The sequence below is a fragment of the Bos indicus genome, chromosome 22 (genome assembly GCF_029378745.1).
Source record: "Bos indicus isolate NIAB-ARS_2022 breed Sahiwal x Tharparkar chromosome 22, NIAB-ARS_B.indTharparkar_mat_pri_1.0, whole genome shotgun sequence".
Classification (NCBI taxonomy): Eukaryota; Metazoa; Chordata; class Mammalia; order Artiodactyla; family Bovidae; genus Bos; species Bos indicus.
Genome location: NC_091781.1, coordinates 15136522 through 15157807, shown reverse-complemented (window position 1 = coordinate 15157807; position 21286 = coordinate 15136522). Strand labels below are relative to the sequence as shown.

At 39.9% G+C, this 21286-nt stretch overlaps 1 protein-coding gene across 7 annotated transcripts in view; it reads right to left on the bottom strand.

The window, feature by feature from the left end:
• The window catches only part of SNRK (SNF related kinase), a 66215-nt gene that overhangs the window by 35023 nt on the left and 9906 nt on the right, over positions 1-21286 (bottom strand). For 4 of the 7 annotated variants that reach the window (XM_070776181.1, XM_070776186.1, XM_070776187.1 and 1 more), the window contains 3 exons: positions 17655-17716; positions 14010-14129; positions 13441-13914 (listed from right to left, as the gene is read on the bottom strand). In XM_070776181.1, the coding sequence (XP_070632282.1) occupies positions 13441-13914; positions 14010-14129; positions 17655-17716 (656 nt within the window). Of the gene's footprint in view, positions 1-13440; positions 14130-17654; positions 17717-21286 lie in introns of all 7 variants that reach the window. The other 3 variants (XM_070776182.1, XM_070776184.1, XM_070776183.1) reach the window with 1 other exon arrangement.

Genomic DNA, 21286 nt, shown 5'->3' with positions numbered 1-21286 from the left:
ACTGTAACAAGAACCTCCAAATGTTGGTGAAGAGTTAATACACAAGAACTGTTACAACACAAAAATGAGTATGTGGGTTTTTTTTTTTTACTTTTTCTAAAAATCATGGGACTTCCCTGGCAGTCCAGTGGTTAAGAGTTCGCCTTCCAATGCAGGGGGTGCAGGTTTAATCCCTGCCAGCGAGCTAAGATCCCACATGACTCAGGGCCAAAAAACCGAATCATAAAACAGAAGCACTATTGTAACAAATCCAATACATACTTTGAAAATGGTCCACATCAAAAAAATCTTTAAAAAAAAATCATATCAAACATACCCAATAACCAACAAATTAAATCTATTTTAGCTTTTAAAAACAGAACAGTGCTCCCTCAAATGACATGACGTTCCTTTTGGAAGTAGCCCTTTTAAAACTTTACCTCCAATTTTCCATTACCATCTTCCCAAGTCATAGCTAGGAAACTGAAAACTCGATAAGGAAAATGCGAACTCTTAAGAGTTACGCACAAGAAACAAGGCCCCGACTCTGCACCTGTGTTTACGCCCCGAGGTTTACTGCAATCATGCTTGTGCTCATCCTTTCTCTCAGAAAGCTGTGGGCCCGCTTTTTATGCGGCTCCAAGGTCAGATTTTAAAAAGGGCTTCATGATGATTCATAAAACCCCTCAGAAACTGCACCTCCACATTTCTCCCAAAGAAGCCCCACAGCTCTCATCAGACTCGTGGTGAGTCTAGGACTCATTAAATAACCAAACAGAAGGTGAGAAAAAGGAGGTATGATGTGACCAAAGAGATCAGGAGGAGGCAGGGAGGGCAACCACAACTAAACTTTGTAAAGAAGTTTAGAAGACGGTAAATGTTCATTCCTTATCTCTGCAATGTTTATTCAACAAACAGGAAGAGCTCGTCATGTTTACCAGGAGATGAAGATGGAACATAGACAGACAAGATGGAAACAGACGCAAGTTCCCTCTCTCCACGACCTCACTACTGAGCACGCAGGACAAGCTTGCCATCTGGAGCAATTATGCTTGGCATCATGCCACCCAATTCTGAAGGGAAAAGGCCAACAGGATGCATGTCCTCTGCATCTCATCACCTTTTTTTTTTAAGCCATTTAAAAGCCTTTGTTTTTATCCAACAAACCAGAGTGCCTACTCTGTGCCCGGCTGCACCCCAGGCACCAGGGGGACTGGGGTGCATTTGTGAGGAGGATCTAACTTCACAGTCTTATTTTCCTACTCATCAGATGTTGCCACGAATGCTGGGGACCCACAGTTTTTCCTTAGGTTCACGGTTTAAAATAATTCTGAATCAGGGGACTTCCCTGGTGGCCCAGAGGCTGAGAATCTGCTTTCCAATGCGGCAGGGGCAGGTGTGATCCCTGGTTGGGGAACTAAGATCCCATATGCCGCAATAAGACATGATGCAGCCAAATACATAAACAGTTCTAAAATATTAAATTAGGCAGTGCCTTATACTGGGTATAATTTTAACTAAATCACCGTCAGGCTAATAAATCAATAAAAATACTTAAGACACACCAATGTCTTCCAAAGACAGAGCAGATTATATAGAAAATGGGTTACTCAGAATGAGGGGACTAAGAAATAAAAATCGGTGAAGGACACGACTTGGCATCGTGGCTGTATCAAAGCATCAGCTCCACAGGAGTCCCACTGATGACCTGGCCTAGCTCCAGATGCCCTGTCCCACGACTGAACCACCTTTCTCTACCAAAGTCAACGCTACCATGAGGATCAGACTGAAAGAAGTCACAGCCCTTGGAAGAAGCCAGCTGTGTGTTAAGGTGACTGTGAAAGCATGTCCCAACCACTCTGGGAGTAACGACAGCTCCAGGACCCGTTGGGCAGGGTTTCCCCAGAAAGTGGGGGGCCTGTTGCTGACGAGTCCCACCAGGCCCACCTCAGGAGACACACAGGAGAGGGATGAAGCCCAGAGCCCTGATGGAAGCAGATACACATCCTTCACAGTTCTTAAACACAAGACAGTCACTCTGTGGGGGCATCTGGAGCTCCGAGTCTGTCCAACAATGTGCATTCTGACTGAAAGGATTCCGAACTTCCTGCATCACTGACATTATTCTGATTCTTTGTTCTGCAAACTAGTGTTTAACAGGTGTATATTTCTCTCCACAAATAAATGGCATAAAAAACAACCAAATCTGACATTTCCAACACCCCAAAGGTTCCTGTGTCACACCTGAAGTGAAGATAAGTGGTGAAGACAAGTGGCTTCAGTTTTCATATGTGTTGCTGCTGCTGCTAAGTCACTTCAGTCGTGTCCGACTCTGTGCGACCCCATAGACGGCAGCCCACAAGGCTCCCCCGTCCCTGGGATTCTCCAGGCAAGAACACTGGAGTGGGTTGCCATTTCCTTCTCCAATGCAGGAAAGTGAAAAGTGAGAGTGAAGCGACCCCATGGACTGCAGCCCACCAGGCTCCTTCATCTATGGGATTTTCCAGGCAAGAGTACTGGAGTGGGTTGCCATTGCCTTCTCCTTTCATATGTATTTCTGTATTAAAATAGTTACTGTTTTGTATATTTTGAACAACTCTTCTGAAGTTGCAAGAAACTAAGCAGTTATCAAGTAAATACCAGGACCTTCAGTGTTTAAAAAAAAACCTAACCTTAACACACACCCCCCCACACACACACACCCCCCCACCCACCCACCCTTCTTCAGAAGCCAATCTACGCCCTCAACACAAACCTAACATTCAGAAAGTTACTCACAGCTACAAACACGAGCGAGAAAGCACATGCACTCATGCCCTTCCTCCCAGTTTCGCCAGGCAGCCAACATTTCAGAAATTCCGCCAGGACACATGCCCAGAGGAGGAGAGAGCACCCCAGGTAGGAAAAGGAGGCCACTGCAGCGCCGCAGAAATGCAAGGTGTCCTGTTTCTCTTCCAGAGGTGGCTGTGCAGACACTTAGAGCTGATGGCTGAAGGCTGACTCCCCAGGGTCTCCATTCACCTAATCCCTACAACAACCCTAAGGCAGGAACTACTCCGACCCAGAACACAGAGGGACGGGTAAGTGAGCGGAAGCAAGTGAGCGGAAGCGGTAGGAAGATGAGGCCTGAGGGCAGGGCTGGAGCAGGAGGAGGGTGACCGGCAGGCCCAGCGGCTGAGCAATGACAGGAAAAACTGCGAAGGAAAGTCAGGAAAGAAATGGGGGAACCAACCTCGAAGGCCAGGCCAGCCACTGTGAGGATGACAGTTTTGACTGAGTGAAATGGCAAGCCTTTTAAGATGTCCCAAGCAGAAGAGTGATGTAACAGAGTCCTGTTCTCAAAGGCACTGAGAAGCACTGTGTTCCTCCTGGGCGCTGGGTGCCCAAGACAGCGGCCTCAGGCTGCAGACCCAAGAAAGCCCCCTCCCTACAGCTCTCCCCAGAGCTGCGGACAACCCCGGCTCTTGGGCCCTCGCCCCAGCCCCAGAGGCCGCCTCTCCCGGAACTGTCAGGGTCTGAGAAGGGCAGCAGCACAGGGAAAAGGAGAGCTGCTGCTGGAATGCATTCTCTCACCCGCTTCCTCAGAGAGCGAGACGCACCCCAGCCCGAATCTGCCCCGAATCTGCCCTCCTCAGACAACAGACACACACCAAGTGCAGGTGAGCAAACTTCTGGCTTTTATTCGAACAGGGCCTGCAATTACCAGCTCTGCACACCTTTGTCTTTCTACAGGATTTTACAGGGAGTAAGAGGTGCACTCAGATTCACCTAAAACAAAACGAAACCCCTGTCTAGTTAACAGTCGGCAGAGCCCTGAGAAAATCGCAAAGGTACTGCACATCTTCTGGACGAAGAAATGGATTCTGAGCGATGCAGTGAAGCACCTTTCTGACCGCTGTGGAAGGGAAGCAGGTAAGACAGTCTCTGGGTTCCTCAGGACAAGGGGACCCTGATGAGTGTTTAGCTTCAAGCTCCAGGAAGCGGAGAAGCATCAGAAAACTTTTCAAAGGGACCTGAAATTTGGTTTTCACTGAATGAGCACAGTGTGCCTAAAAATGGGGGGTGGGAGGTGGAGGGGAGAAACTAAGCTCCATTATCAACATCAAAATGAATCCACATTTGAACCTAAAGGTTAAAAATAATTTTTTTTCCTTACTGATTCTCTAAAAGAACATTAGAATACTGGGAATCTATTTTTTCACTAGTGGCTGAAAACATTTGATTCTATGGATTCCAATCAGTGGTAGGCAAGGCTGGATGCTTATCGGAATCTCATGAAAGCTTCTGGTGGGGGGGCCTCACTCAAGGACTATCAGAATCAGAATCTCTAGCAGGGTTGCCCAGGTAAGGTTTGTTTGTTTTTCTTTTTTAAATCTCCCCCAGTGAAACTGGTGAGTGACGAGTTAAGAACCACCAGTTTAAATCTCACCATACCACTCGACAGTAAGTTATACTTTTCAAAACAGTCATCTGTTTCATTTGATCTGACCTTATTACACAGTAAGAACAATATACACCATGGCTAAAAAGGCAATAAGGAAAACATCAAAAACACGCAAATCATTTTTATCATGTTTCTCAAACCTTTCATTAAGAAATCAACAGTTGAGTTAGCCTAAAAAACCCCATCTACAGGGTACCTATAAGACTATACCACACCTGACACTTCCTGCTCAAGAATCTTCCTTATAGACATTAAATTCAATAACAGTTTATTTATAAAACCCAAAAGATTTTACTCAAGGCATTGCTACCTCCTTCTCAAATTAAACAACATTCACATTTAAAGCCAACACACTGTGAAGACAGAACTAATACCAAATCAAGTGCTTTTACTTACAAAGGGCTCATGCCAGATCAATTTTTAATTGTGATTTCTGAAATAATTTTCATTTCTCCTAGGCATGTGAAACTTCAGAAAGTTTAGGGAAGGATTTTCATTTTTTCTTTTGGTTTTATATGACAAGTGATGGCACTATACTTTGAAAAAGGTACCTTTCAGAGCATGTGACCCTGTGTTTCACAGTTGGGTTGTGGAAGGCGTGTGCCACATTTCTACAGATGTGTATTTTCACTTCTCAGCAAACAGATGCTACCCGTGTGACTAGGCCTGAGCCCCAGGGTCCAGTGCAGCTCATGGTGGGCACACTTACACAAGTAGGTTCTATGACTCCTTTTTAGAGTAAAATAAGGTGCTACTTTAAAAAGGACCAAACTTCCTTACCTACACACAGAAGAGGCATAAATCACCCCTTAAAAATAGGTAATCCCAAATTCCGGAGTTTGGGGCCTAAAACTCTGACGTATGCCTAAGGTCTTCCAACCTACACTCATCGAGACCCTATGTCCAAATGACAAACAGGATAAGAATAAATAATATAAAATTTAGCCCGATTCTGACCGGGAAGAAAAGGTTCAAGTCAGAAAATACTGAAACATTACAAGACATCTGTCTCTAATGAGTGACAACTGAGAAAACTGAAACTGTACACAGATTTGGTGCAGCCTGGCAAGGGTGTTCAGCGAGTACATAACGGCTTTTCTGTAACAAGTATGAAATAAAAGCAAGGCATTCACGGTATACGCTATAATGGCAGACTGATGGAAACCTATGGGAGAAACCTCTCATCTGTGCACACCTTTTTGGATTACTTCAAAGTTCCGTCACAAAGTTTAGGTTAGGTTGCACTATCTGTATAGGAAGGAGGAATCCTTTAAAAAATGTCAGAGAATATTTAAATGTTTTATACATATAATGCTAGAATCACAGGTCTTTTGGTGGCTCCCATTTCCTAAGCCCTCTGACAGACTCTTCCATGGTTAAGAGCGTGTAGAGATACTTTCTCACAGGACTAGAAGAGACTGAGGAATGACTGCTGTAAGCACATTATATGTGGCCTCCAGCTTAACTATAGCTCTGGGCTTAAATACACCAAGATTTCCCAAATATTATACAAGATATAATTAGCATATAAATTAACAGTCAAGAATGTCTGAATTTATGTTTTACTGATCTACTTTTTGACAACACAAGGTAATTCTTTTCAGGGAGATCAGACAGTCATTTTTAAATTCACACTGGATTTTGAGATGTTCTTCACATGCAGTAAGTCAGGACAAAGAAAAGAATAATTAAAAAGAACACAATTCTAAGATGTGTCCATAGACTTCCTCGGATGTTAAGGCATTACCGAGTCAGAAAGACCTAAGAACCACTTCTCCAAAATAAATGCAAGTACATATTTTCAACATGGTGAAGGTTCAATGCTCTGGCCTCAGTGGATACAGGATAATTTTTGGCTGATTATCTGGTTTTACAATTCGTTTTATTTTTTAAAATACAATATAAAAATAATTTGTTAGCAATGAAAAAATGCAGTGTGTTTCTGCCATGGCGACCTTCACTCTCAGACCATAATGAGGCATTATTGTTAAAAAATAAAGTAAAAACAACCCCTACACAACAGCTCAGGAACATCTACATTGAAATACTTACCTTCCCTGATGGCTCAGGTGGTAAACCGTCTGCCTACAATGCAGGAGACCTGGGTTCGATCCCTGGGTTGGGAAGATCCCCTAGAGAAGGCAATGGCAACCCACTCCAGTACTCTTGCCTAGAAAATCCCAGGGACGGAGGAGCCTGGTAGGCTACAGTCCATGGGGTTGCAAAGAGTTGGACACGACTGAGCAACTTCACTTTCACCTTAGGCAAAGAATAGTAAGTATTTTTTAACTTTTTATTTTGAAATAATTATAGATTCACAAGAGTTGCTCCCCCCGCCACACACACAAAAAAAGCACAGAGAGGTCCCATGTACTCTTCACCCAATTTTCTCCGTGGCAACAGCTTACGTAACTATAGCACACCACCACAACTAGGAAGCTGACTGGTTTACTCCACAGAGCTTATTCGGGTTTCCCTGCTTTACATGCACTCAGCGTGTGCAGCGTCCATGCAGTTTCATCCCAGGTATAGACGCATTGAATGACACCAGCTACAGAAGTGCTCCACCACCCAAGGCTCCTTCATGCTATCCCTGTGTAACTACATCACTCACTATCATCTCCAGCCTGTGGCAACTGCCAGTCTGTTCTCCATCTCTTTAATTTTAGTTCAAGAGTTATATAAATGGGAATTGTGCAGTATGTGAGTTTTTGAGATTGGCATTTTTTCACTCAGCATAATTTTCTTAAGATCCATTCAGGCTGTTAAATGAATCGTTTGTTCCTTTTTATTGCTGCATAGCATTTCAGGGCAAGGATGCACCACAACTTCACCCACTGAAGGACATGTGACCTGTTTCCAGTTTGGGGCTATTACAAATAAAGTTCCTACGAACAACCACATACAGATTTTCATGTGAAAATAAACTCCCAGGAGTGCAACTGCAGAGCTGTATGGGAAGTATATATTTAGTTTTATAAGAAACTGCCAAACTATTTTCCAGAGTGGTATAATAGCGACTCCTCTCCAGCTCTTCTTTCTCATATTGTTTTAGCTATTTTGGGTCCATGGCCTTTCCACCCAAGTTTTAGAATAATGCTGTCTATGTCCTCAAAAACTCTGCAGGGCTTTTGGCAGGAACTGGATTAAACCCATGGATCAATTAGCAAGAGTGACATCTGTACTACCTGGTTTTCCAATCCATGAACATGATTCGTCTCTCCATTCATTTAAGACTTTTTAAATTTCCTTCATTAGCATTTTGCATTTTTCAGCATGAATTATTTTGTTATATGTGTTTTCTTAGATACATACATTTTCTTTCACAGGACTGTAAATATACCATTTTTAATTTCAGGCTCCAGATGTTTGTTAATATAGAGAAATGTAACTGGTTTTTGTGTGTTGATCTTGTATCATGTGATCCTGCTGAATTCACTTATCATTCCTAGGAATTTTTCTGTAAATACACATCTCGAGATTTTCAATGCAGAAAATCATGTCCTCTGCAGATTGAGGTGGTTTTATTTCTTCCTTTCCACTCTGTGTGCCTTTTAGTACTATGCCCCATAAGTGTGGTGAGTGAACATCCTTGTCTTGTTTCTAAACTTGGAAAGCATAAAGATGAAAGCATTCAGTCATTCATCATTAAGTATGTTAGCTGTAGATTTTTGAAGATGTTTTTTATGAAGCTGAGAATGTTCCCCTCTATTCCTAGTTTACTGAGAGTAAGATTTTAATGTGGGACAAAACACAGATTTATAAAAAGAACTCTAGTTTTCTGCCTACCTTCTTGTAACTGCACACGTGAATAATCTCTATTGAATACTGCAAATTGTGGACAGTGTATACAGACCTTCTGTTTACATCCCCAAAGCTCATCCGCACTGACTTCTAAGTCCAAACCTGTGCACCGTACTAACACGGTCCCACGTCTTAGGTAATTTAGCTTTCAATGACTTCTCCTGCATATTAATTTAGCAAATAATAAACTAATGAAGAGATCTAATATTTCATCCTTGAAACTGTTTGTCTATAAACTAGGAAGCACCTAATATAGAGGTTTTCAGTTCCAAAACTAACTTCCCTGGAAGCCTCTGAATCTCAAGTGAGATGATAAAGTTTTCGGTATCAAATCTAGTTCATTTCAACTTGAAACTAAACTTAAAAAATGTAGTGAAGTAGAAAGATATAAACAATGTCAGGGTTTTACAACTGAAAAGTTCTGTGCATGATCTGAGAAACAGTTTTTTTCATTTTAGAGTTTCTATATTTGAAGAAACCTATAGTATAGTTTTGCTTTTTAAAGCAGAGTAAAGTCTTCTCCTGGTGGCTCAGTGGTAAAGAATCCCCCTGCCAATGCAGGAGAAGCAGATTCAATCCGTGGGTCGGGAAGATCCCCTGGAGGAGGAAATGTCAACCCACTCCAGTATTCTTGCCTGAATAATCCCATTTTTTTCCTTTTCCCTTCTAACTCGGTGAAGTCAACTTAGTTCACATTCTTGAAAGTCAACAGAGGCACTGGAATCAACAGCTCACTGAGTATGATCCAGCTCTCTTTCTCCCCACAAATCTCTAGATATGGCAGCAAAGGTAGATGGCACACAGGATCAGACTAAAAGAGGAACCAGCTGATAGAAGCATCTGTGTCGGCCCTTTCCAGAAGACAGTCTGGAAATAGGAAAGACTTGCACTGAAGACAATCACTACAAGAATGAATCCACCAAAAAAATTTTAAAAAAGAATGAACCCAGTTCTCTCACTCTGCAACTCACTGAGCATGAACAAGCAGGTATTTGTTCCAGGTCAGGGTGGTGACTGTGGGCACAGGGGCAGAGGTGGTCTGACAGTCTGTCAAATACTAAGACCAGATACCAGGCCACCCTCTGCTCCTCCCCCACATCAACTGGAGGTTACTCAGACACTGCATTTGCAGACTACTAGAGAATCTCATTGGTATGTGTATTTGCCCTTTGGCATAGAGGGTAAAGCATCTGCCTGCAATGCAGGAGACCTGGGTTTGATCCCTGGGTCGGGAAGATCCCCTGGAGAAGGAAACGGCAACCTCTCCAGTACTCTTGTCTGGAAAATCCCATGGACAGAGGAGCCTCATAGGCTATAGTCCATGGGGTCACAAAGAGTCGGACATGACTGAGTAATGACACGTTTAAGAGAATCTCCAAAAAGAAATTAAAAAGTTAAGCACACAACTAACAATCCCCAAGCACCAAGCAAACGTGAGCGCAGCATGAGACATGAACCAAGTGCATCAAACAGAACACCCAAGAAAAACCACTGAATACGGCATTTCTAGAAGTGAAACTATGCACCACAGATTACACGAAAAGTACAGCCCAACAATGAAAATAAAATTAATCTCACATGAGACTTTGCCCCCGTAGCATATGAAGCAAAAGATGACTGGAAAGTATCTTTAAAGTTGGAAAGAAAACAATTCTCAATATGTACTTCTATACCCAGCCAAAGTACCATTCAAATGTGATGATACTTTCAGACAAAGACTTGGGAAACTTTTCACAAATCTTCTCTAAAGAATTAAAAACAAAACAAAAGTAATCTAAGACAGAAGGGAGGCAAATCAGTGGTAAACCAAAAAATTAGTAAAATTAAGTTCAAAAGTAAAATTTTTTTATAAAATAAAAGCAAATAAAGGAAAGTGAAAGCAAACTATAGTTTTTTGTATGGTAGAGGGAATGAAACAAATATTAACTCTAGACATTAAGAGTAGGCACTAATACAGAGAAACAGATTGCACATCTTGCAAACCACTAAAGGAAGAGCAAAGAAAACTTGAATACGCCAACAAAATATGGCAAAAGGTAATAACGAAATAATAAGGCAAATGAAAAATACAAAATAGTACAAATAAGTCCAAATATTCCAGTAAAAAAACAAATGTGAATGGACTAAATTCACCTATTAAAAGTCTTATGGATTATGGACACCTAATAAAGCTATATACTGTTTAAGATAAACCTGAAACAAAATGACAAATGGGATTTAAAGCAATAAGCAAATAAGCACAGTTTCATACTGCTAAAAGTGATAACCCATCATGTAAAATAAATTATATAGACTTTTATGTACCTAACACAGCATGAAAATAACAGGTACAAGCAAAAACTGATTAAATACAAAACTGACAGATTTGAGTAAGGGACTAGCATAATTCTCTCAAAAAATAACAGATAAGAATAAAAACATGGCACAAAGGAACAAAATACATAATTAACAATCTCAATTATGTATAAAAACTTTATATGTACCAAAAATACAAATATTTCTATCACACAGGGAAGCGTAACCAAAAATTACTATGTACTAAACCACACAGAAAATCTAAAAATATTCTCCAAAGCAGAAACCAATCAGGCATATTTGACTGTAACATACTAAAATTAGAAGTTAAAACCAAATAGCTAAAAAGAAAAAGAAATGTATCCATTTTGAATTTTTAAAAAACAAAAAAATCTCAACAAGAAACAAAGCAGTAAAGTTTAGCGATGAACAATGACTGCAGAGTGAAATTCCTGAGATGTTACCAGAGACTGTGGGAGAAGACAACACACAGTCAGACTTATTCATTAGCAATCAGGACAATAAAGGAAAAAAGCTTTCAAGACACTAAAAAGGAAATCAGAAGGGAAACTCAAAGGTCCTAGAAAGAATAAAAAGTGAAAGAAAAAGTAATGATACAGAAAGAAAAGTGCAGTTAAATAAAATCAAATTTGAATCTTTGAATATAATAAAATACAATTTCTGAACTAATTATCAATGTTGAGGATCAGTGTACTCTTAAAAAACTTATAAAATTGAACCAAAGTTGTTTTACTTAACAATATCTGATAATTACGTGACAGATTCTAATCTTTATCCTCAACTAATTTTGCTAAGTATCTGTGAAAAATCAGTGATTGATTTTGGCATAATAAACTAATACTACATTAACAGAAATGCAACTTTCCATTTGTTTTCCAAAGCAATTCTATGGTAATTTCAATCACACAATTACACAAAATGTATGGAAATAAATACAGATAATGAAAATGAACTCTACCCAATTCCACTTTACCAACATAAGTTAACCATTTATCAGACTGGTGATTATCCTTTCAGACAATTTTCTTTTCGTTTTTAAAAGCTTATTTAAAGTTCTATGATGCAATGTTTAAGAGGAGGGAAAAAAGAACATTACAATGAACACCTGCACATTCACTGCCCAACTTCAGAAATAAGCATCACCAATACAGTTGAAATCCTGTAGACAGGCCTGCACCTCAGAAGTTAACTACCTTGATCTCTCATGTTCATCATACTTCACTGCATGTACTGCAACCCTAAACAATGTTTCATACTGCTTTGTATGTTTTAAACTTTTGTATAAATGTTCTAATACTGTATGTCCTCTTTACTCATTTTCTCACTTAAACAAGTTTGTGAAACTCCAGCCATGCTGACATAATTCATTAATTTTCACTAAGCTGTAGTTTCACCATATGAATAATGAACAATTTATTCTCCTGCTGATGAACAGTCAATACTGCTAAAAACACTCTTTGAAAATCTCCAGCATATATGAGAGCTTCTCTACGGTGCATACACAGGAAGCAGAACCACTGGGTCTCAGGATGTCTACTTAACTCTACTAGTTACCGACAAACTGTCATCTACGAAGTGCAAGAGTTCTTCATGTTCTATAGTCTTACCCACATTTGGTTTTGTCTGCCTTTAGCTTTGCTCAATACGAAAAGTAAGAAACAGTGTCTTACTGTAGTTTTAATTTGCCTTTCCCTGATTATTAGTGAGGCTGAATATCCTTTTCACGTTGACACACTGATGTTTCCTCATCTGCATATTAGTCTCCACTAATCAAAAACTGTCTGCCTCAAATATTCTAATGAAAGCCTTCAGTGAAGCCTGGTTATCTGTAGTGGGTAGAAACCACTTATTAACCCTTTCTTTTCCAGAACACATAGTCTAACATGAAAAACAGTGCCTTGGTGCACAGAGTATTCAGCGTAAGATCAGCACTCTTCAATGTGTACCTTTAATCTTCTATAACCTGCATTTTAAATAATCAGAATGCAAATGAAAGGCTCATTATCTATGAAGTTTGATATCATATGCATGTAATATTAGGATTATTTTTCTAAGATTAAACATAAAATTTTAAAAGCTGACCACACTTTCAGATTAACAAATCCTTAAAAACTGAAAATAAATTCCTAAATGACCTTCACAACAAATCTGATTCCAAGGGGACAAAATTGACACAAGCTGAAAAGCAATAAACACTCTGTCACAACGGAGTAACTCATGGCGAGTAAGAGCGTGAGGAAGTGTTGGAGTGAAGGGAGCAGGCGGGTGGAATGCCAAGAGCTGCCACTCTTTTGGAATTCACCACACAGCAGGCACTCTGTTATCAACTTTCTATCCTATACAGGAAGATAGTAACCACCACAGGGGTCACTGTGAAAAGTAAACAAGGTAACACTCAATACCCGTATCTGATCTATTCTTTGGATGATGAATGAAGCAGAGAGGTCAAGTTCACTGCTCAAGGTCACAATAAATGATCCCAATGCCAGAATTCTTCACGCTATACACTGTCATATTCCCAGTGCCTTTCTAATACGGGTCTTGTGACTGTTTAAATGTATTCACAGGAAGGAAATAACTAGAAGTATCTAAAAAGATAGGAAAAGCACCTAGACCCTAAAAAAAAAACAAAACAGGCTGATGAGAGGTTACATTAAAAGGTAACTCACTCTTTTTCTTTTGTGCTAACAAATATACTTTAGACATTAGCTAGCTATAAGGTAAAATAAACTCAGACAGCTTTAGTGAAACACAGCAGTCATGAAACCTAATCTGTTTACTAAGATCCATTTAACAGAAATTCTCTTAGAAATTATTTTCACATAAACAACAACTGATTTGACCAACTACACTTCAGCCAGTAGAATTCAAGACAGCAAATACTGAAAGGTACCTACCTACTGCGGGTGCATCGTACTCGTCACCAAGCAGAATTTCTGGGGCAGAATATGCAAGAGAGCCACAGCTCGTAGTGAGCTTCTTCCCTGGTTGAAATTTGTTGCTGAAACCAAAGTCTGTCAGCTTTACAAGACCTTGCTTTTCAAAGAAGACCACATTCTCAGGTTTTAAGTCTCTGTGAACCACATGGAGTTTATGGCAATAAGATATGGCGTGAACTATCTGAGCAAAGTACTTCTTGGCCAAGTCTTCATTGAGTCCCTCCTCATGCTTCATTATGTAATCGAACATGTCTCCTCCATCCCCGAGTTCCAGGATAAGATAAAGTTTGGTCTGGGTGTCGATCACTTCGTAAAGGCGCACGATGTTGGGGTGCTGCACGAGCTTCATGCATCTCACCTCTTGGAAAAGATGGCCAGTGGCTAGTGTGTCCAATTTTGTCTTGTCAATAACTTTTACTGCCACTTTTTCACCTGTAAAGACATGCCTGGCAAGTTTAACCACTGCAAAATGACCTCGACCCAAGGTTTTATCCAGATCATATAATCCAGCAATCTTCCCATCATACCCTCGCTTGAATCCTGCCATGCTGGTCCGACGTGAGAAAAAATATTTAGACTGTTTAAAATGGATCTTCTCATATATCTGGTGAAAATAAGGAATTCATTTTCAATATCGTCATGGACATCTACAAAGTAAGAGAAATAAAATTAAGTTTTCTGTGACTTATCCTTTTATAGCTTCAATTTGAAATAAATATATTGAGACATAAAATCAGTCAGGGGCATTTATAATTACCTATTTACAGATTTAGGGTTTACATTATAAAGCTTGATCATTTAAATGCCATTGTATTTTGCAAACTGATACAAAGTTAATCTGTTTAAACAATTTTTCAGTGATGTCATAAGAAAACTGGCAAGTTTGATATGCTTTAAAAAAGCACTTAAAGAAGAATATTTTCCAAAAGTAATTTCAATTAGCATCTTAAAAAAGAAGTCTGGGACTGACTAGAAAGGGAAAACACAACAAATATACACTTGGACAGAAACCAACAAACTTCTTCCTGCTATTCCAAAATCAGCACTATTTAATATAAAATCCCTTCAGTAAAGACTTCTGACTCTCCCAGAAGAGTATAGTTTGGTTTTCTGGGGTATTTTCATCTACCTCCCTCCCCTGTATCTCCAAAGCACCTGAGACACCTCCACCCCAGGTAGTCTTAATCTTATAGGCTACAGTACACACCATCTTCATCCTGAGACCTCAAGGTTCTTGAGGACTCTATGGTTCCATGTTTTATTTCTACCCTCTGCTAACGCCAAGAACAGTGTTTTATATAGAACAAGTAATCAAATTGTTTCAAATTTTGAAATGCAACTTTTTTCAAAATATTTACAAGTAAATTGTTTGCTCTTGCATCACTAGTACCTAGAACAGTATCTGGTACACATTAGGTGTTTTAATATTTGCTAACTGATGGGTACTTATTCTTTGTGCTTATCCGTTATGCTTGTTTCTATTATGGTTTTCCAACTCCCAAACAAAACCTACCACGATGTGCATACATTTCAAGAACACACAAGCATGCATTTAAACTATTTGCATGTTAAAGATTATTTGGCTTTAAAAACCTCATTTTATATGCGAGTTTAAAATTCTTAACCTTTATAGTATAAACCTTAAAATACAGAAATAGGTTCTTATAAATGACCCTGACTTAGAAAAATTTTTAAATGTTTATTATACAAATTAAGACATCATTTTAAATCTCAGAGACTAAACTCACACTATTATTTTTTTTTACCAAAATTAAATAGAATAACCAAATCCCATGAAAAATACAGCCGTCTCCTAAGACTAGATCTTTCCTATTAGTGCACATTAATCCATGCAGTGAAGCCTTTTCTGATGCTCCCATATGCAGTTTCACATTTTCAGTAACTTTTTATTAACAGTACTTAGAGCAGTTACCCTACTTAGGTGATAATATCCCAAAAATCTAAACTGTATGTACATAAAAGTTGTTTTTTTTTTAAGCACTAGCATTAAATACCTTTAAATCTCATTTTTGCTTAAAAGAACAGAAGAAAAGCTAACAGTTAACATTTACTGAAAACCCACTATATATGTCTGCAAAAACTGAATCAGATTAGATTGTGTCATTGGATCTGAACAACCCTAAGAGGTCAGTATTATTCCCATTTTATAGCCAAGAAAGCATTGTGTTTCAGGTAAGTGCTGAAGGTTCAAATTGAATTCTTATTTCAAAGCACAGACCTCTTATAAACATATGACCATTCTAAACAATATTATATTTAGGGTAATAATATTGTGAAAGTTAAAAAAATATTCTCACAGTCATTCTCCCATGCAGGCTAAAATGATCTGAATCACATATCTGGGGCCACCTCAAACTTCTCTGTAATTGTAAATTACCCTCAGAGTAATTCTGAGTGCTTTGTTTAATTGAAAACTGCCCCCAGAGATAGGATTATTAGTCTCATTTTGAGGCAGAAAACCAGTGAGTAACTTGGCCTAGGCTCTAAGGCCAGTGTGTTAAAGAGCTGAGAGTCACCAAAGTCTGTGCTTTTAACCACTGTTCTACACTGTTTCTGCAAATTAATTTCAGAAACAAAATCCTATTTCTATTGAGACTTTTAAAAATGAGAAACCTGCACTGTTAAGATACGGCTTATGTGGCTTTCTCTTTAGAGAAAAAGCAAATTTCTTCTGTACTGTGTATTATCCTTGTCATCTGAGCTGCTCATTTTATTGATAACAGGAAAATCCAAGAGGAAAGATCTTTCTTTATTTGGATAGTAGTTCCCCAAAATAAAGTTGATTTAAGCATATTTAATTTTCAAAAACAAAAATTCTAAGCTAACTCCAGGGGGCAGAAAACTATCTTTAAATCTTTAGCTTTGATTAATTATAAGGGCAGTAATAACTCTTAAAATTCTACCTGAGTTTATGTTTCCATTGCACAAGCTTACATATGCAACTTTAGCTTTCAAAAAAAACTTCTTCAGGCTGCCCCCAAGTTATATAATATTTACTTTTTCATCTATCACTTTAGATATATTCCTGGAAAGTGGCACAGAAATCAAGGCTTTATAAACACATTTCAGTTGGTTTACATTTTAATTATTTTTTAAAGATTTATGTATTACAAAGGAATATACAGATATGGGCAGGATTTTTTTTTAGGGTCTCAGACACCCACAGATAATCACCATTCACACTGTCATTTCTCTTTCCAAAAGTGGGTTAGCAAAAGGGCACAGTGAAATAATTTTTAATCTACTAGTAAGTTCATGGGGAAAAATCTCATAGGGTATCTTCTTAATGACAAGCTACCTATAGTAAAATGACTAATTGCTTTCACTATCAAAGAATTCACTCTTTGGGTACTTTTCTGGATACACATCCCTTTTTCATTGTCTGAAAGTGAAGTGAAATGAAAGTGGCTCAGTCATGTCAGACTCTTTGAGACCCCAGGAACTATACAGTCCGTGGAATTCTCTAGGCCAGAATACTGGAGTGCATAGCCTATCCCTTCTCCAAGGGATCTTCCCAACCCAGGGATCGAACCCAGGTCTCCTGCAGGGTTAGGAAGATCCCCTGGAGAAGGGAAAGGCTACCCACTCTAGTATTCTGGCCTGGAGAATTCCATGGACTATCCATGGGGTCACACAGAGTCGGACACGACTGAGTAACTTTCAGTGTCTATCAAACTACAATTATAAACCAAAAAAACAGGAAGTTACAAATAACTGAAATGTGAAAGGAAAAATATCCTTGTTATTCAACACTTTTTAAAATAGTTTAATCATATTATCAAGTGTATTTTGAGTTAGTATAGGAAACCATTAGGCTTCCCCGGTGGCTCAGACGGTAAAGAAACTATCTGCAACACAGGAGACCCAGGTTCAATCCCTGGGTCGGGAAGATCCCCTGGAGGAGCAAATGGCAACCAACTCCAGTATTCTTGCCTGGAGAATCCCCATGGACAGTGGAGCCTGGTGGGCTACAGTCCATGTGGTCCCAAAGAGTCAGACACAACTGAGCAACTTAACACAGGAAATAATTAAATCATTTTTGATATCTGAGGATCTTGCAATGCCTGAAAATCATTCTGAACACCAATGTAGAATGTTAAGATGTGGCTTATGTAAAGTAAAGGCGACTGTGTACCAACTGCAAGACATACCCTGCAAATTGCATGTGGAATAATCCTTGTTATCACTGTGTTTTGTTAGTCGCTTCTTTTTCCTAAAAGAAAACAGAAAGATACTAGTTTAGTTCTATTTGTTTTAACTTGACAGACAAATAAAAATGGAGAATTTGTTTTCAGTGACCCAGTCTTCCATTATTTTTCTCCCCTCTGTCAACTACAGCCCATTCAAGGAATCTTTAGGCAACAGGTATTTCACAGTGAAAAGACCCTGATGCTGGGAAAGACTGAAGGTGGGAGGAGAGGGGACAACAGAGGATGAGGTGGTTGGATGGCATCACCGACTCAATGGACATGAGTCTGAATAAACTCTGACAGCTGGTGATGGACAGGGAGACCTGGCGTGCTGCAGTCCATGGGATCGCAAAGAATCAGACACAACTGAGCTACTGAACTGAACTGATTTCACAGTGAACAGATACACGGAGATTGGTTCAGGCAGACAGAGTAAAAGGATTATTCCACTTGAAGGAGGAGGGAATTATAATAATGAAGAGTAAAGTCACTGTTTTTGAAATGCCTCCTGGGAAATGAGCACGAATCCGCAACGCAATGAATCCTCACCAGGAACCTGCAAGGTAGGCACCAGGAGGCTCCGCCTGCCCCACAAGCAGCAGCCTGCGACTCCAAGCTGCTCAGCCAGGCTTCAAAGCCCAACATGCCTGCAGGAGCCTCTCTGGCTCATGAAATACCCACTCCAATAGCCGAGGAGGGCAACCTCTCCAGCCCTCCGTCCTCCAGAAGGCCAGCAAAAGTCAACAGTAGTGCTGGGGGACACACACAACAGCTCCGCACTAGAGGCTTTCCACCTGACAGTAAAACAGAAACTCCAGGAACAAAGAGCATGTGAGGGGATCACTGATACCTAAGCTCGGGGCACAGGGAGGGAACTAAGGCAGCCTTGCAGGCCTTTCCTCAACACTGGAACATCGTATTAACAATTTCAAGTTCTAAACATTCAAACTAGGCCAAGGCACTTTATACAACATACTACAGATGAGTCCAGGTAATCATTAAGCTCAAGCTCGTATGAGCTCTGGGAAAAGAGCACGTGAAGAGGTTGGGGGAAGTAGGAAAGATGAAAGGAGGAAGAAGGAAAGATGGCTGTGAAAACAAGTTTACTGCTGGGAATGAGGGGATGAAGAGCAATGCAGACAGTTGCTCACACAGACAGGGCCAATCAAAGTCAACGGCACAGGCCCACATCTAGAGAAAGGTGAACTCTGGGATGCCAACCTGCTCCTTCAGCTCCAAGTGAGATACAATAGCTCCTCCCATTACCCACGCCTGCTTCTCTCTCCAACAGACAGTTTCATCCACAGTCTGGCAAGGCAGTGTGATGGTCCAGCTTGGTTGAGGACTGGTTCTGTTAAGGCTAATGACTGGATCTGAATGCCAGCTTACCAGCCACTAGCCACTTGGACCTGAGAAAAACCTGACGTCTCTGTATGGTCAGTCTCCTCATTAGAAAACATCAGTAGCAGGAGCATGGCATAGGTCGCGGTGAATTAAATCAGTTAATAAAGGTAGTGTTTAAAATAAAGCCTGGCACAGAGGGAGCAGTCAGTAAATACTAGCTACCACCACTACCACGGTCATGATGATAGTAATCTCCTCCACCCAGGTAGAAATTCCTTCAGTCTTCCCCTCTACCTCAAGAGACTGAATTTACTGAGCTATCGTCTCTCTTCTGTTTTCACAAAATTCCCTATGACTCAGAAGGTAAAGAATCTGCCTGCAGTGCAGGAGACCCAGGTTCCATCCCTGGGTTGGGAAGATCCCCCGGAGAAGGAAATGGTAACCCATTCACTCCAGTATTCTTGCCTGGAGAATCCCATGAACAGAGGAGCCTGGCAGGCTGCAGTCCGTGGGGTCGCACAGAGTCGTGGACTGCTTGGTTTCCTAAAGTGTGTTAAACTGCAAATGGATACTATAGATTGGTAAAGAAATTAATCTCTAGTTGGGTATCAAAGTCTGATGATTTTTCAATAAAGCACCCCACAAAATCTAACTATTTGCTTTTTTCTTTAAACTTCTTCTTCTGTATTGGGAATACAGACAATTAACAATATTATGACAGTTTCAGGTGACCAGTGAAGGGACTCAGCCATACTCATACATGTATCCGTCCTCCCCCAAACCCTAGGTGTGATCATTCTATACATAACTTTATATCTTCTTTATATTCTTCTTTATATTCTTCTTTTTTCAACTGACCAATTACTTTCCTTTCAGTATTTTTGTTTCAATTATGAAAGAAACATCTATGCAGTGTAAGAAACAATACAATCAGAACATATATACTGGCCAAAAAAAGGGGGGGAAATTTTTTTTTTAAATCATCCATTATTCTACCCTCTGTGATAATCTCTGTTAACATTCTGGACACAGCCTTCCCAATTATTTTCTATGTATAATACATGCCAGACACAAAATGGGGTAACACTCACACACACACACATATACACACTGGGGATGAGGGGAAGAGGCAACCATTTTCTAAGTATTTCCACAAAACAAGTTCACTTTAGAAAATCTGGAAAATACAGAAAAGCACCATAGATGAAAAACAAACAAAAAACATCTATAATCTCATCAAGGACAGCCTCTCTTCAGGCTTAAGTTCTTTACACCTGGGCTTCTATACAAAGTTTATTGTATACGAAGTCACAGGACTACTTTTTTCCTCTACTACAGGATGAACATTTTCCATGCACTATGTTCTTCTAAATCGCCATTTTTAATCACTACATTAACTATTATGACATCTTTTAAAACAGCAAGAGCCCTAAATCAGGCCATTCTAAAGTGGTCTTCTTACTTATGATAGCATTTGCTCATACACAGATATGATGCGGCTGGACCTAAATGAAACAGACCATCCAGTCGAGGGTGTTTATAACATGGAAATTCATGTTTGAGAAACAAGTACTGGTATGTGTTGCAAGAATACACTGATGCTCTCCCAGTTTACTGAAGAGAGCAGAAGCAACTGAAGTGTGCGGGTGTGGCTGGAGAAGAGGAAGGAAGTGTGGGTGGCCCTACACACATTTTGCAAGCTGCTGAAAACAGTTGTAAAACCAGCCTCTGTTAAACCTACTGTCAATTTGGAATGCACCCTGTTATTCTTGTCAAAACTCACTTCTAGCTTTTCACTGACATCTTTACCACTGGAGTGTGTCTCCAACTCACACAGCACGCTCAACAAAGGTGGTTCCGTGTGGGTCATCATTACCAAGCAAGCCATCGCATGAAAAAGCAGGTCACACAAAAAAGGCCATATGCAACAATTAGGGTACTCCATAGCCTCTCTACACTTTGGGATATTATAAATTTCCCCTGTTAAACCAGACCACTACTATTCAAACACAGAAAAACCTTCCAAACAATTTACATGCCTCAAAAAATGATCTGTGCCAGTGCTCGCCCTCCAATATAGACATCTAAGAGATGAGTTTTTATACAACCATGCTAAAACTGTATTTAAGCTTCTTATACATGGAAATTATCTGGTATCTTTCACAAACAGCAAAAATATGAAAACTGTAACTCTTACTCATGAGAAATGTCAGACTAAACCTACGTTTAGAGAAAAGTCAACTCAAGTA